At 45.1% G+C, this 13,175-nt stretch overlaps 2 protein-coding genes across 2 annotated transcripts in view; one reads left to right on the top strand and one right to left on the bottom strand.

The window, feature by feature from the left end:
* The window catches only part of LOC119437075 (carnitine O-acetyltransferase-like), a 75,708-nt gene extending 74,219 nt beyond the window's left edge, over nt 1–1,489 (bottom strand). Inside the window, exons 1-2 of the mRNA XM_037704146.2 lie at nt 1,331–1,489; nt 808–996 (exon numbers count right to left, since the gene is read on the bottom strand). Coding sequence (XP_037560074.1) covers nt 808–996; nt 1,331–1,375 — 234 coding nt within the window. The 5' untranslated portion in view covers nt 1,376–1,489. The remainder of the gene's footprint in view (nt 1–807; nt 997–1,330) is intronic.
* Nucleotides 1,490–1,713: 224 nt separating this feature from the next.
* Nucleotides 1,714–13,175, top strand: part of LOC119437077 (spliceosome RNA helicase DDX39B) — a 67,403-nt gene continuing 55,941 nt past the window's right edge. Inside the window, exon 1 of the mRNA XM_049660261.1 lies at nt 1,714–1,787. Within this exon, the coding sequence (XP_049516218.1) occupies nt 1,750–1,787 (38 nt within the window). The 5' untranslated portion in view covers nt 1,714–1,749. The remainder of the gene's footprint in view (nt 1,788–13,175) is intronic.

The raw sequence follows: 13,175 nt of genomic DNA, 5'->3' as shown, positions 1-13,175 counted from the left end.
AATAATATTGTAAAAGTGCATGCATATTCTAACATACCATCAAAGAAGTTCAGTGCTGTGCAGTGCCACAGACATATCACAGATACAAATGTTGTGTTTCTTTTTAATGTAATATGCCTCTTCCTTGGAGGTATATTACACTAAAAGACACAAAACATTTGTATAAGTGATACCTTGGTGGCACGACACGCAGACAATATACGAGTGCAAGAAACAGAATTTCGTGTAAAAATTCAGCCTTCTGTCATTACAATTTAGGAACATCAACAACACACCAACAATAATGGCACAATAGCTAATCTATTTCACTGCGTGGACTGACGGGCTGGTAAAACAAGCAGGCTTATAGCATTATAATAGCTTCATTAGAGATAAAATGCAACGCACTTTTCCTCTAAAGTTTATGTACTAATGTAAGGAATGTCAGGCATTGCCTATTTTAATTTTGACAAAGCTCTCGAAAGGTAATTCGACATATGCATAAATAGTTGGTTACTTCTAATTTATAATGCTTTGCACCACCAGTTTGTTAAATAAAATGCATGTGCATAGTGATAGAGTAATAATCATATCTCTATTTTGACACAAATTAAGAAACTGTAAGAGCGCAGACAATGCGGTAGCGAAGTTTAGTACAGGCAAACCTCACGATATTTAGCCGCCTTGATTGTATTGCCTCTGCATATAAAGTATGACCTTAAGCTAAGCAGCACCTATTATAGCCTTGGTTTGGCGCATTAAAGGTTGGTGCTGTGCTCTCCTAAACGCTGCACTACGTTACACCAAAACAAATGTTTGCCTTTTTACCTTAGCTGTTTTCTCGAACTGGGCAGGCGTAACAAGTGGCTTGATCGACTCGACGTATCTCTGGAGCGTTTCTTGCAACGGCGGCACCGGCAACTTCATCAGATCTTTTTGTCTTGACATCATCGGTCCTACTTGTGTTGTAGAAGTAGCCGCCACTCGCTTCGAAACATTTTTGCTCAGTTCGTTCACCTACACAACAACAAAGAAGTGAATCAAAGATCATGCTGTGCCGACTCAAGAGTAAAGATAGTGCGCAGAAGCTTGACATTATTCCTTCCACCTTAGAAAAACAACTTGCCGGCCGCATGTAGCGAGCTAAAGCAAACAAAGATGGCACGATCGTTTGTCTTAAAGTGCTTCCTCACGATTGCAGTCTCAATATCCTGCAACTATGACGTGATTTAACAAGCGCTGAGGAATACATACATAGCACTATCGGGGTGTTGTCGCGAATAGGCAACTGGTGAAAGACACTGGCACCTTCACGCAGCCAAAGAGAATAAATGCAGGTTTTTAACGTTACCATTTTTCTGCGTGCGCAGGCAAGAAGTGACCCACGAATGATCATCTCAGCTGGCAATGAACAGGTTTGGTCGTTCCTAAACTTCCTTGAGTTTTCTTTCTTTCCCGTTGTTCTGTCCTCGGCAGTTTTGTTTATGTTTTCACCGCGCGAACGTTGCTAACGATGGCGATGCCACCTACACACGACACCATGCATCAAACCAGAATAATAAAAAAAAAAAAGCGCGCAATTTTTGATCGAATCAGGCTAGGAACATTAGGCTATGACTATATTTTGCTACTTTAGGCACAACTATTAAATCTTAAGTGAAGCAGCTCGCCTACGAACGTAGCATGCGAGCAGAAGGCCATCAGCACCCATCAAGACACACAAGTTCCACAACGCACTACCGACAAGGTCCTCGAGCTGAGCTAAGAATCATGCTGCCTAGTCCACCAGGGAATGGCGATAGACAAAGGTACGGGAGTTCTTCAGAGGAGTAAGTAAAGAAGAAAAATCATGCTGCAGCTTTAGAAAGTTGCACTTCTTTCGGGCAAACGCGAAAGTAATTTTATCGGTCGCGAGCTGGGCAAGTCCCAAACCAGCGCGTCTCATTTGAGAACTAGCCCATCTTTCTGCACTGTTCTAGCTCTGATGAGTATTTCACAGAATGTTGTCCGCACAAGCTTTAGCAACTTGCACGTCAACTTCACACGCCGACAGTCTCGCAAGGCATATCAACCGTCAAATGACGGAATCACTTTGCGAGACGCGGAGTTCAGTCCGCACGCCTTTGTCGATCGTGACGTCGACGCGAAGAAGTCATTACGACGGAGGTGATATCCAGGGAGCACACATGCAAACAATTCGGTACCTCAGCATTTGGTTTACGTTAGAGAGCCTACATATATGAGTCGTTCGCGTATGTAGATCTCTAGCTTCATGTCGGGACGCCATGATATGGTGGTTCTCGCCACCATAGCCATGACGCGCGGCATCATGGCGGTGCGTGGCAGGTCGTCGCATCCTTTTGTACCCTTTGGGGTGTATCTTGTCCCACGACGATAATCGTCATCTGCCTTGCTTGCGTTTCCTTTCTTGAAAACTCTGTGCTCGCTACTTTCCTGTTGAGAATGCTATGTCACGCTGATAACGCGAATGCCGTGCGTGACCTTGAAGTACTGGGTTTGTGACCCTGAAGTACCGAGCCCGTAGCGTTAAAGGAAATGCGGGCAGGATACATGATGACGATTATTGTTGTGGGGACAAGATAAGTCCAAAAGGTGCAACTTTTCATGCGAATAGCATTCTTTTCCTTCTTCAGCCGTTTTTGACGCTATCTATAGCCGCGTTTAACGCGACAACTGGCGCATCGCATCTCTTTAATTTTCTATCGCATCCATGTAAACGAGGATAATGCGCTAGAAAAGCGCGTCGCATTAATGCGTCAGACAGGGGTGGATTGAGACGAGTAAGTCGACTTTCGCAGTGCATGTAAACGCGATCGCATCGCTTTAAGAATTATGGCCAATGCAATTTGCTGTGGATCTGCTGCGCTCGCCGAGTTGCGGCGTGGCGAGACGCCGGATGCGTCTGCAAGCGCTGGTTTGCCTTCGATGTGCGACACCGCTACCATCGCACCAGGGGTGATGCGTTGCATGTAAACGCTGGCGCATCGCATTACTCGTGATGCGCTAGGAAACGTGATGCGCTACTGCCGCATTCTGTCGCATTCATGTAAACGCGGCTTATTATTTATCTGTCCTCAGCTTCACAGCTCCGCTCGGGAGGTCAACGTTGCGCTACGTTTACGTTGCGGGAGGTGGCCGCAGTGGTGGTCACGCGAACTAGTGGCGCTGCAATCGCGTATTTTGGCACTTCTGCCACTTCTGGTTTCGCTTCTGTATTCATGTCGGTAGTGCTGCTTCGTGTGTTTATTCGTATGTAGCTACTGACTATTGTAGTCATGTTGGTGTCGTGTTATCTGTGGCGTTTTTTTTTTTAACACTCTTGCAACACTTGAAGGCGAAAGCCTGGTGCAAATTTAGTCATGCATTGAGTGTATACATTAAGTTACACATTAGGTTATACATTACCAAATTATAGGCTTTCGCTACATGTAAAACTACAGTGCCTAGAATATGCATACTAGTGTGCCGACCGCGGGCGTCGCGGTGGCACGGAGAATGATGCCTTCCGCCGGCGGCCACCAGACGGCGATAGCCGTAGGGACCGTGCTATTCCGACCAGCGTCTCTAGCCAACGCGCGCGCGTGCGAGAGACGCTGATGGGCTGTCCCAGCCCGTTTCGCGTTGAGGAACGTTGGTTGAGGTGCAACGCGATCGAAAGAATGTGATTTCGTTGCACTTACAAACGATCATACGCACAGTTATCATTAATACGCTACACGATACCGGGTGTTTCTTCAAAAAATGCCAATAAATAAGTGGTTTACAAGGAAGAAGTATAACTTTTTTTAAACTATTATATGCGACACATGTCCACAAATGCTAAATTCACGCCAATTTGTAGCTAATTACCATAAATTTACTAATGATCTGTTAATCACCTAACGGCACTCATTGTGACTGACGGCAATTAAACAGGGCAAATTTTCATGGGCGACACACCGCCGAGTGTAATTTTGAACGAGCGCTCAATGTAGCAATTATTAAAGTATTTCTCACAAACACAGCCACCGGAGTTAGTTTTCGATCTGCCCTCTTTATATATTTTTCTCCCGGCCACTCGGCTAAACGTTCTGGCTCAGCAGGCGCGCTGAATAATGAGACCGGCTCGTTGTTTGAGGGGTATCCACTCGTACAGTATGGGACAGAACAGGTGCTGTCTTTACGCATCGTTTTTTGCGACGACATCGCGGTTCCGTCCGTCAATTCCGTCCGTCCGTCAAGCGTCAATTGCAACGTCTAAGGTATACTAGAGGCTATACAGCGCAGTTTAGGCTGCGCTGAAGAGGAAAATTCAAACGCCTTCTGCCTCACCGTATCTCGATCCTGCGTTGTTTAGCTACACCAAAGTGAGAACTATTCGCTTCGTGAGTGCATAAAAGAGAACCTCACATACCCACCTCATAGAGAAGACACCACAAGCCTCAAATGAATTCACTTGATTTTTGACCTCCACAGGGGAATAATTATATTTTCAATAAGCCTCATACTGCTAATGAATGAGGCTTCGGCTTCTTTCTAGCTGCAGCCATACGGTCAAAAAGGCACATTTCACTAAAACATTTGGGCCGAACAGGCTGTGTCAGTTCGCCAAACAGATTACTGATGTCTTTTCCTCAAGAAACAATTAGCAGCAGTAAATTGCACAAGTGAGTTGAACGTGTAGCACGAAACAGTGAATAAATATTGGTACATTCCTTTGTGTATTCTGCAAATAGCTGTAAGCCTCAATTAGCTTTACTTCAAATTACCACCACTTGATATTAACCGGTGAAGAACGGAAGTATAGAATAAATCATAACGCATCGCTACAAAATACCGGCCCAGGGCACCGGATTCAGTCTCGAAAAAAGCATGCAAACAATGTCCTTTACTGATCGGTCGTCTGGGGGCGCTGAAATAGTGGCGCAATCACGCGCTTGTTTTCGCATTTCGCGGGCTTTCTTTAAAGGCAATTACAAGAAGCTCCATGAATGGTACTTAGTTGCAAACACTTCAGTCGGCCATTTTTAAATGTGATCTACAACTTTCGTATTGGCGCTTTCTTGGTTAAGCCAGTATTTAAAAAGTTAGGCAATTAGTTTGTACTAATTAATTGACTTTGCAAAACGAAAAAAAAAATACCGCAGACTAGGACACGCGATCCTCAATACCACTCAGTTGGTTTGAGCCTCCTAGCACACTCCGTCGTTTTTAAAACATTGGCTACTTTTAGATGGGACACCCTGTATATGGAAACACATGCTACGCTGAAAGGAAGAATACCTCACAGATAAGCCAGACATACGTGAACGTCATGTTCAGGACGACGATCTACATTTTCATTCTTGAGAACAAATATATATTGATTCCTCGCGGGAAATATGGACGCTGGTTTACGGCGCGATTCCACGACAATCATTCCCGGTCTTCACGAACACATCTCGAAGCCAATAAATGTGCGTAAGGCGTGGTGCTGCAATCTCGGAGATTGCGAGTGACATTACGTGTTTTTTTTCTGCTCCCAGTGCTTCTTCAAGTATTGATGCTGTGGCCGTGTTGCCTTTTCCGCGATCAGGTTTACATGCGTGACAATATATAAGTTGTTTATAGTATACATGGCAGGAATTGTATGGACTCCTTTCTTCTGGTATCGGTGAACATCCCAGGTACTGAACTGTGCTTTCGGTTCTGGTAGTCGTAGACACCCTCTTTATGTGCTTGTGACGTGTTCGGGCGTGTGTAGTGCTTGATGATAGTTCCTTCTTGCGTTCACTATTCATTATTCTTACCTGAGTAATGTATGTGAAATTATGGCATAGCGGGCTTTAACGAAGCCTGCCTTCCAATTTTTCTACATTCAGAAAAAGAAAAATACGTCGCAGTTTCGCCAGAAAGGCGAAGCATTGATTGCGATAGCAAATTGTTAGACAGCTATACACAGTAAGGTTAGCAGTTTTATCAGCTGTATAAACTGCTGTAAGCATTCGCTTACTAACTAAATCAACAAGCATGGTGTCACGCGCGCACAGGGATACATGAACACATCTCACTCAATGACCGCGGACACTCGCTGTCAGTACGACGGCGTGATGAAGAGAGGCAGAAGCGACGGGCGATTTCCCCCTTCGTGCAGCCTCTTGCTTCAACGCTAACTAGGCACACGAGAACACAGCGCGTACGAAGCCATCAGCTATCTCGGGTCGGTTAGCCTACGAACCCACTGCAGATTACCTCCAAGAGAGTACGCGCGCAGCCTAACACTACGCTCAGCCACGCCATGTGCCGTCGCGGCCGGAGTACAAGCGGAGACGTGTGCTAGCCTGCCCTCCTTCCACCCCCTCCTGGCGCGCGCACCCCCCCCCCCCCCCCCCCCCTTGGCGCGTGCGAGAAGTCGGGGCGTACCCTCCCCGCTTTCTTCCCTTGCGCGCGCGAGGAGCTGCCGCACAAAGCCACCATCCTTCTCGGCTCACCCTTGCATACCCTCGTACCTACAGCATAAAGCGCGCGGCCGCAATCTTATCGCACTTGAACTTTATACGGAACCTCACGGCGACGCCGACGGCGGCGGGAATTAGCTTGGAGTATCCATATGATTGCTCAGATCGCAATAAAAAAAACATCTGACTGATTGTTCTCATCCCCCCCCCCACATTGTTCAAAGCGCTAGCTTTGACAGTAACGGGAACAATTATTATTATTATTATTATTATTATTATTATTATTATTATTATTATTATTATTATTATTATTATTATTATATTGTTGTCTTGTATGATTTCCTGTCCACCACCGATCGGTCACTGGTTACAGACAAAACCAATGTTGATATGACCAAGTAGATCAGTTTACGGAGCTTGTTTTGAGGTGTGTGCGCAAATGCATTCCCCAGTACAGACCTAAACGCTCTAAATATCCCCACTGGTTCTCATCTGAACTCGCGCGCACCTAAAATCCAGAAGTCCTGTGCCAAATGAGTGAAGAGAGGAATTCCGCTTTTTTCGGACTCTGCAAACGCCTATATGTATAGGCGGGATCACGACTCATATATTGCATTCTTGGAAGAGTGCCTCAACCTGCCGGCGGAATTTTATATGTATATCCGCAAGCGCTCCAGTAAACGTGGAAAGTGTTTTCGCCTGCTCGACTCTAGCGGAGTAGAAGTCCAAGCATTCGCGAAATGTTTTGCTGCCAATTTCTCATCCTTCTCTTCAGGTTTCAACGCTGGTGTCGGTCAGCAGCACATGATGGTTCCTACATCTTTAGTGCTGTGTTGTTTGATGAAAAGCTCATCCACGAATGCCTTAAGCGCTTGAAGCCTTCCCTATCCTATGGCCCTGATGGCATCCCCTCCGAAATTGTAAAAGCTTACGGCAGTATATTTTCCCCGGTATTGACATCTGTATTTAATAACTCTTTGAATACTTTCACTTTCCCTCACATGTGGAAAACTGCTCGCGCTTTTCCTGTATTTAAGTCTGGCTGTAAAAACCGATGTCTCGAATTATCGCCACATTTCTCTTCTCTGTGCCACGTCTAAGGATTTTGAGCTTGCTATTCACAACATAGTGCTCTGAAGAACTCATGGATTCCGAATCAGAATGGATTTCTCACCGGTCGCTCCGCTATCACAAATCTTGCAAGTTTCATGACACAGACCTCCGCGCCGGTACTTCGAAGATGGCACGTTGACATCATTTACTGTGACCTCAGCAAAGCTTTTGATGTAGTTAGCCACTCACTGCTTCTGATCAAGGTTCCGCACTTCGGTGTTGACTCTTCAGTTGTCCACCTCTCAGATCATGTTATGGTAACGTCAGTGGCCAAACGTCTTTTTGCATGGCAACTGGCGGCGTCCCTCAAGGATCAGTATTTGGACGACTTTTTTTTTAATGACGTGCTTGGAATTCTTCGTTCCTTCTGTATGCCGATGATATCCAAAACATTTAAGGTAATTCATACTGTTGAAGACTGTCACATGCTGCAGTCTGACCTGTTTTCTTTTTCGAAATGGTACAGAGATAATAACCTCGCCTTGAATGCTGCTAAGACCAAAGTCATGACTTTCACACACAAAAAGCAAGCATTTCTTTTTCTTATTCTGTAGATACTGTACAATTGTGTAAGGTCTGTGAGATCAATGATTTCGGTGTACGTGTCGCGCAAAATCCGGCGTCGGCGTCGGTGGAAATAATCATGCCGAACCGGATCATCCCGAACCACCCCGACTATACGCAGGCCCTTCGCGTGGTGCAAGGCGTTAGTGAACAAAAATTGAATTTCTCAAATAACAATCAGTCTGAAAAAATTGCCGCGTATCTGCGTGCTTCGCTGCAAATGTCGTCGAAAGACGATAGTCTTCTGCCGGCCGTACTACATGAGTGCTGGTCTGATCCGCGGCCACCCGTGATGCTGTTCTCGTACCATTTCCGTCCTGGCATGATAAATGCAATGGAGGTTTGTTTGAACAGATTTCATTTTACCGCATTATTTCATCAAGCGGCCATTTATGTTTTGCCCTGCCTCAGACAGCGCTTCCTTTATGTTGAATCGGCCGCATCTGGCTGGCATTGATAAAATTGAGGAGGCGCTGCGTGAGACATGGACGCCATCTGGCAATACATCGGGAAACATGAGCTTGTGCAGAGGGTTTCCTTCCTCCATGGCAGAGGGCGCTCGTCGGCGCGCAGTCGGGGAACGTCGTTCGTCGGCGCGCATAGCATGGCATTTTCAGCGCAGCTTAAGAAACTAGGGTCTTTAGAGTTACGTATCTATGTATTTTCTATTAAAGGAACATACCTCCTAATACTTACCTAGTGATGTTGCGCCTCAGATATGCGTAATATTTACTTTGTGATCGATAACGTTCACAAGTATGAACAGCCGTACCAGTTTAAGTAGTGTGGGCGGTAAGCATGTGGTCCAACTTTGGCCGGGTGTCTGAATCGGGTGACAGACAGACAGACAGACCAAATTTTCAGCGTTTAAGTTCCCCAAGAAAGACTATCGTCTTTAAAATCGTAAAGTAGGACTTAACCACAACCTACAGACGGCATAGCGTCGGATTGTAATTTGAATATACGAGAAAAAATCCTGATAAGCAGCCAGGGATCTTCGAATGCTTTCGCGTTCCACTCTTAAAGGCGAAGCTTAAGCGTCCTCCAAATTTTTGATACAACCTTACACTTTTCTGAGCATAGACTTTCCTGCTATCACCAACACTCAACCGTCCACAGAATACAGAGCCTTTATAGCGCTTATTTTCATGATCTTGATACTTTTCATCGATCTTTTCCGAGCGTTGCGTTGCTGCCCGTGCGGCGGTTATGGGATCCGAGGATTCCCACAATGTCATAGTTTCCCATATTGATTAACTGCCCTTTTCCTCCTTTTTCGTTGGCAGTCACCTTGCGCCTTGTTGTACGTACTCTCTTCTTTTCAAGATTGTTATTTTTTATTCAGTTTTTTTTTTACCTATATTCCCCTACCGTTTTTTTTAATGTATGCGTTTCCCCAGCACTCAGACATTATGCTTGTTCGTGGGCAAAGCAAATAAATTATTATTATTATTATTATTATTATTATTATTATTATTATTATTATTATTATTATTATTATTATTATTATTATTATTATTATTATTATTCGTGGTGTTGATGGTTTTGTTGACACAGCGACAAGCGTAACAGAAGAGCGTTCACCACTGCAAGCCCTGTTATTGAGAAAAAGCATGCAGCTTCAGTGCCCGTGGCGATTTCTGAGTAGAAAGCAATCTCACGGGCTGCCTCTGACTCCCAGTTCCGTGTTGAGTGCCAATTCAGTGTTATGCACTCCACTTATGCGCAAGTTTTGATGTGGGGATTCTCCCAACGTGATGTGTGCTTGCTCGCACCAGATAAGGCCGTGCTTTCGGTGCTCATGTCCGTGATTATCAGTGGTTATGATAAGGTGCTTGTGGTTTGTGTTATATAGTGCGCAGCACTTGTTTTATTTTGGTGGTTGTTTTCTCGAGTAATGTTTGGGACTTGAAATAGCCGGTCCTAAGGAGACCTACCTTTTTATTTTTCTTCGCATAAAAATAAATATAATGCACAGGATCCGACTCTAATGCACCATTTATCGATCACATTTATTGAAAAGTTGTTGCTTTTTGTGCTGATGACGGGGTGGTTTGCAATTGCCGGTGGATTACCGTTTCTATAGCATCGGAGTGACGTATACCCGTCTGGGGGCACGCGCCGTTGCAGCAGGCGGCGCGATCTACTCACGATGAACAGAGGGAGAGTGGGGAGAGAAACTTTATGTCAAAAAACAAAAAAAGTTATGCACATCCCACACACTGTGGGAATCAATGTCGAAGCATTTCGCAGGTAGCTAGCTATCAAGCATCGCTTGGAATTCTTTAGCTACCAGATGAACCAACGTTTGTGTAAAACAAGCATGCAGTTGTGTGTGTGTGTGTGTGTGTGTGTGTGTGTGTGTGTGTGTGTGTGTGTGTGTGTGTGTGTGTGTGTGTGTGTGTGTGTGTGTGTGTGTGTGTGTGTGTGTGTGTGTGTGTGTGTGTGTGTGTGTGTCAGGATCATTTGTCAGGAGGATCGAATCCGGATATATCAAACCCACATATAACGACTTATTGTGTATATCGAACAATTGTAGAATCCTCTTGAAATTAATATTTTATTATTTTATGTATCGCATTACCGATATATCGAACTATTTCGCGATCCCCTTCGAGTTCGATATATCCGGGTTCGACTATGTACATTTTACCGCCCTCTGTCCCTATTTTCCATGCGGCTTAAAAAGAAAAAGAAAAGAAGGAACATGGCACAATACCTAGACATTTTTTTTTTCGTCCTTGTAGCTTATAATTTACAAAGTTTGTTTTGGGAGAGCTACTTTTCTCTATACACTCTAGGAATTACCAAAACGAGGAAAACCTTTTCGTTTTATCTCCTATGAATTACAAAAACACGACGCCTTAAAAATTTTCCGTCTGACAATTGCTTTATCTTCGTTCGCGCATCTCACCAATGGCTGAACATTTAGGTGCCGCCCCGCGGTGTTTTGGGTGTTGGCCGCATAATATCATTACTTCGACTCATTGCTTTGCGCACAAGAGGAGACAGCGTGTCTTTCTGTCGTGTGCGTCCTGTTCAACCGGATTCACGGTAATTGCGTATTCTGCATTATGATATAACAACGATGACAACCGAAAAACAAAATTTAATTTTGGCAGCACTATATTTAATTCATTGCTTTATTTGGGCAAGCTCCGCCGTGCCGACCAAGCAGTCGCCGTGCTTGAGCCCGTGGCCTGTTCCTCCCTCCCTCCCTCGTTTGAGACTCGACCGTGGCCCCCGCGGGAGCTTGAAGCGCGCATGCGGGCGTTATCTCGGATGCTACGACTACTGTTCTCGTACACGTAGAAAACAAGATAAAGGATTCACAGGAAGATAGCGACAAAGTGTCTGGAGGCAGCGTTTCGACAAAAGGACTTGTCTTCGTCAGGGCTACGAAGACAAGTCAACCTTGTCGAAACGTTGGCTCCCGCCTGAGACAATTCTTTGAGCATTGTTGATCACTTTCACTAGTGTTACACCTAGCGTGCTCTGTATGTCTCCTAGTGTTACATTGACAACAGGCGCGAACATGTCACGCATCTAGAAATAAGGACGGACATGAGGAGCCCTCTTTTTGAGTACGCGTCTGTTGGCGCCTGCATGTCGTCCACGTGTGGCAATGTTTCACCAATTAGCCCAGCAAGAAATACTCCCTAGTGCTCCTGCACGTGCCTTCGAATGGTAGGAAATATGCAGTGCCTTGAAAGTTAAAGTATACTATAAGTATTTTTAATAAAAATTCAGAGCCCTTCCACTACTGTGAAGATGGAAGCCAGCGAAGCTGCGACTGTGGTGGGTCTGCTGTAGTGAATATTTCTCCCACGACGAGAATGGGCGTATCGTCGTTGGGCATCACCCAACCGAACATGCCTATCGTGAACGTTTCGATGCCTTTCGTAGTGCGTTGCAGGGGGAACGTACACAGTCGCGATCACCGTACCGTCAAAGCGTGTTATTAAAAACGGCTACGCCAATCGCGGCGCGCTCACGTGGTCGCCAGGGTGACCTACGTCACGTAATGAAGAAGCAAGCGTAATGATCCGGCGAAAACCGTGGTATATTGCATACTTTTTTACAATCTTAAGTTTGAAAACGCCGCCAACCCGGCGTTTTCATACGACTCCGCGAGGTAGTGCGACGTGTCTGAAATTGTTGTACACTACGCTTCTGGTTTTCCACGGACGCAATCTCCTGGAACTTAGCCTATAAACAGCGTCGCTGTAAGAAACGCTTCGCTAACTACGCAAGTGCTATTTACACTGGTGGTTTAATGCGTTTTTGGCGAACGAGTAAACAAATACATGATTAAAAGAAAGTTGTTAATTAGTTATTTTTATTTCGCAATTACGGTACACGTCCATATCAGAACCTTGAAGACAATCGTATTCGAAAACAACTGCATTTTGTTGGACGCTTCTAAATCGTTATCTAAAGCTCAGTGCGCCGATTGGGCGCGTCCGGAGGAGGGAGTCTCGACACAGACAAATCCCTAAATACGAAGTATAGCTTACTGCATAAAGAAATGGAGAAGTCAGCCTTGTTTTTGCCAGCGAAGAAAGCAGGGGCTGAATTCACATAGCTTTTCGTTCGCAAGTGCTGCCAGCGTCTGGTGCCACTTCCCATTCGCTGAACGCCTTCGCTAATAATATGTCCAGCATCAGGATTGGCTGAAATTTGTTCTTACGAACAATGCTAGCGGCGAGAGCTTTTCGTGAATACGCGGGTCCAGGAGAGCAGCTTTTATCAGCTGCGCCCGACTCTAGACTATATACGGAATAAGCTATACGTCATACGGTGACTTGGTCTTTTGTGCCATTTAAGACTCCCGCCTTTGAATGCGAAATTAGCGTACTGAATGCCAGATATGATGGTGATTATCTCGGAACACAAGTGCTGCAGAAGAATCAAACAAAATGCAGTTGTCTGCGCATGCGATTGCCTTCCACGTTTCCAACAAACATATGCCATATAATGGCAAGCTTTAAAAAAAAAAGATATTTAACAAAATGTTTTGTATTTGCTGACTTACATACTTGTTCGCAAAAATTACGTTCACCAAAACGTATAGGACCACCT

The sequence above is a fragment of the Dermacentor silvarum genome, chromosome 1, assembly GCF_013339745.2.
Source record: "Dermacentor silvarum isolate Dsil-2018 chromosome 1, BIME_Dsil_1.4, whole genome shotgun sequence".
In the NCBI taxonomy this organism is placed as follows: domain Eukaryota; kingdom Metazoa; phylum Arthropoda; class Arachnida; order Ixodida; family Ixodidae; genus Dermacentor; species Dermacentor silvarum.
The sequence above is the reverse complement of the archived record's forward strand: the minus strand, read 5'-3'. Positions and strand labels throughout refer to the sequence as shown.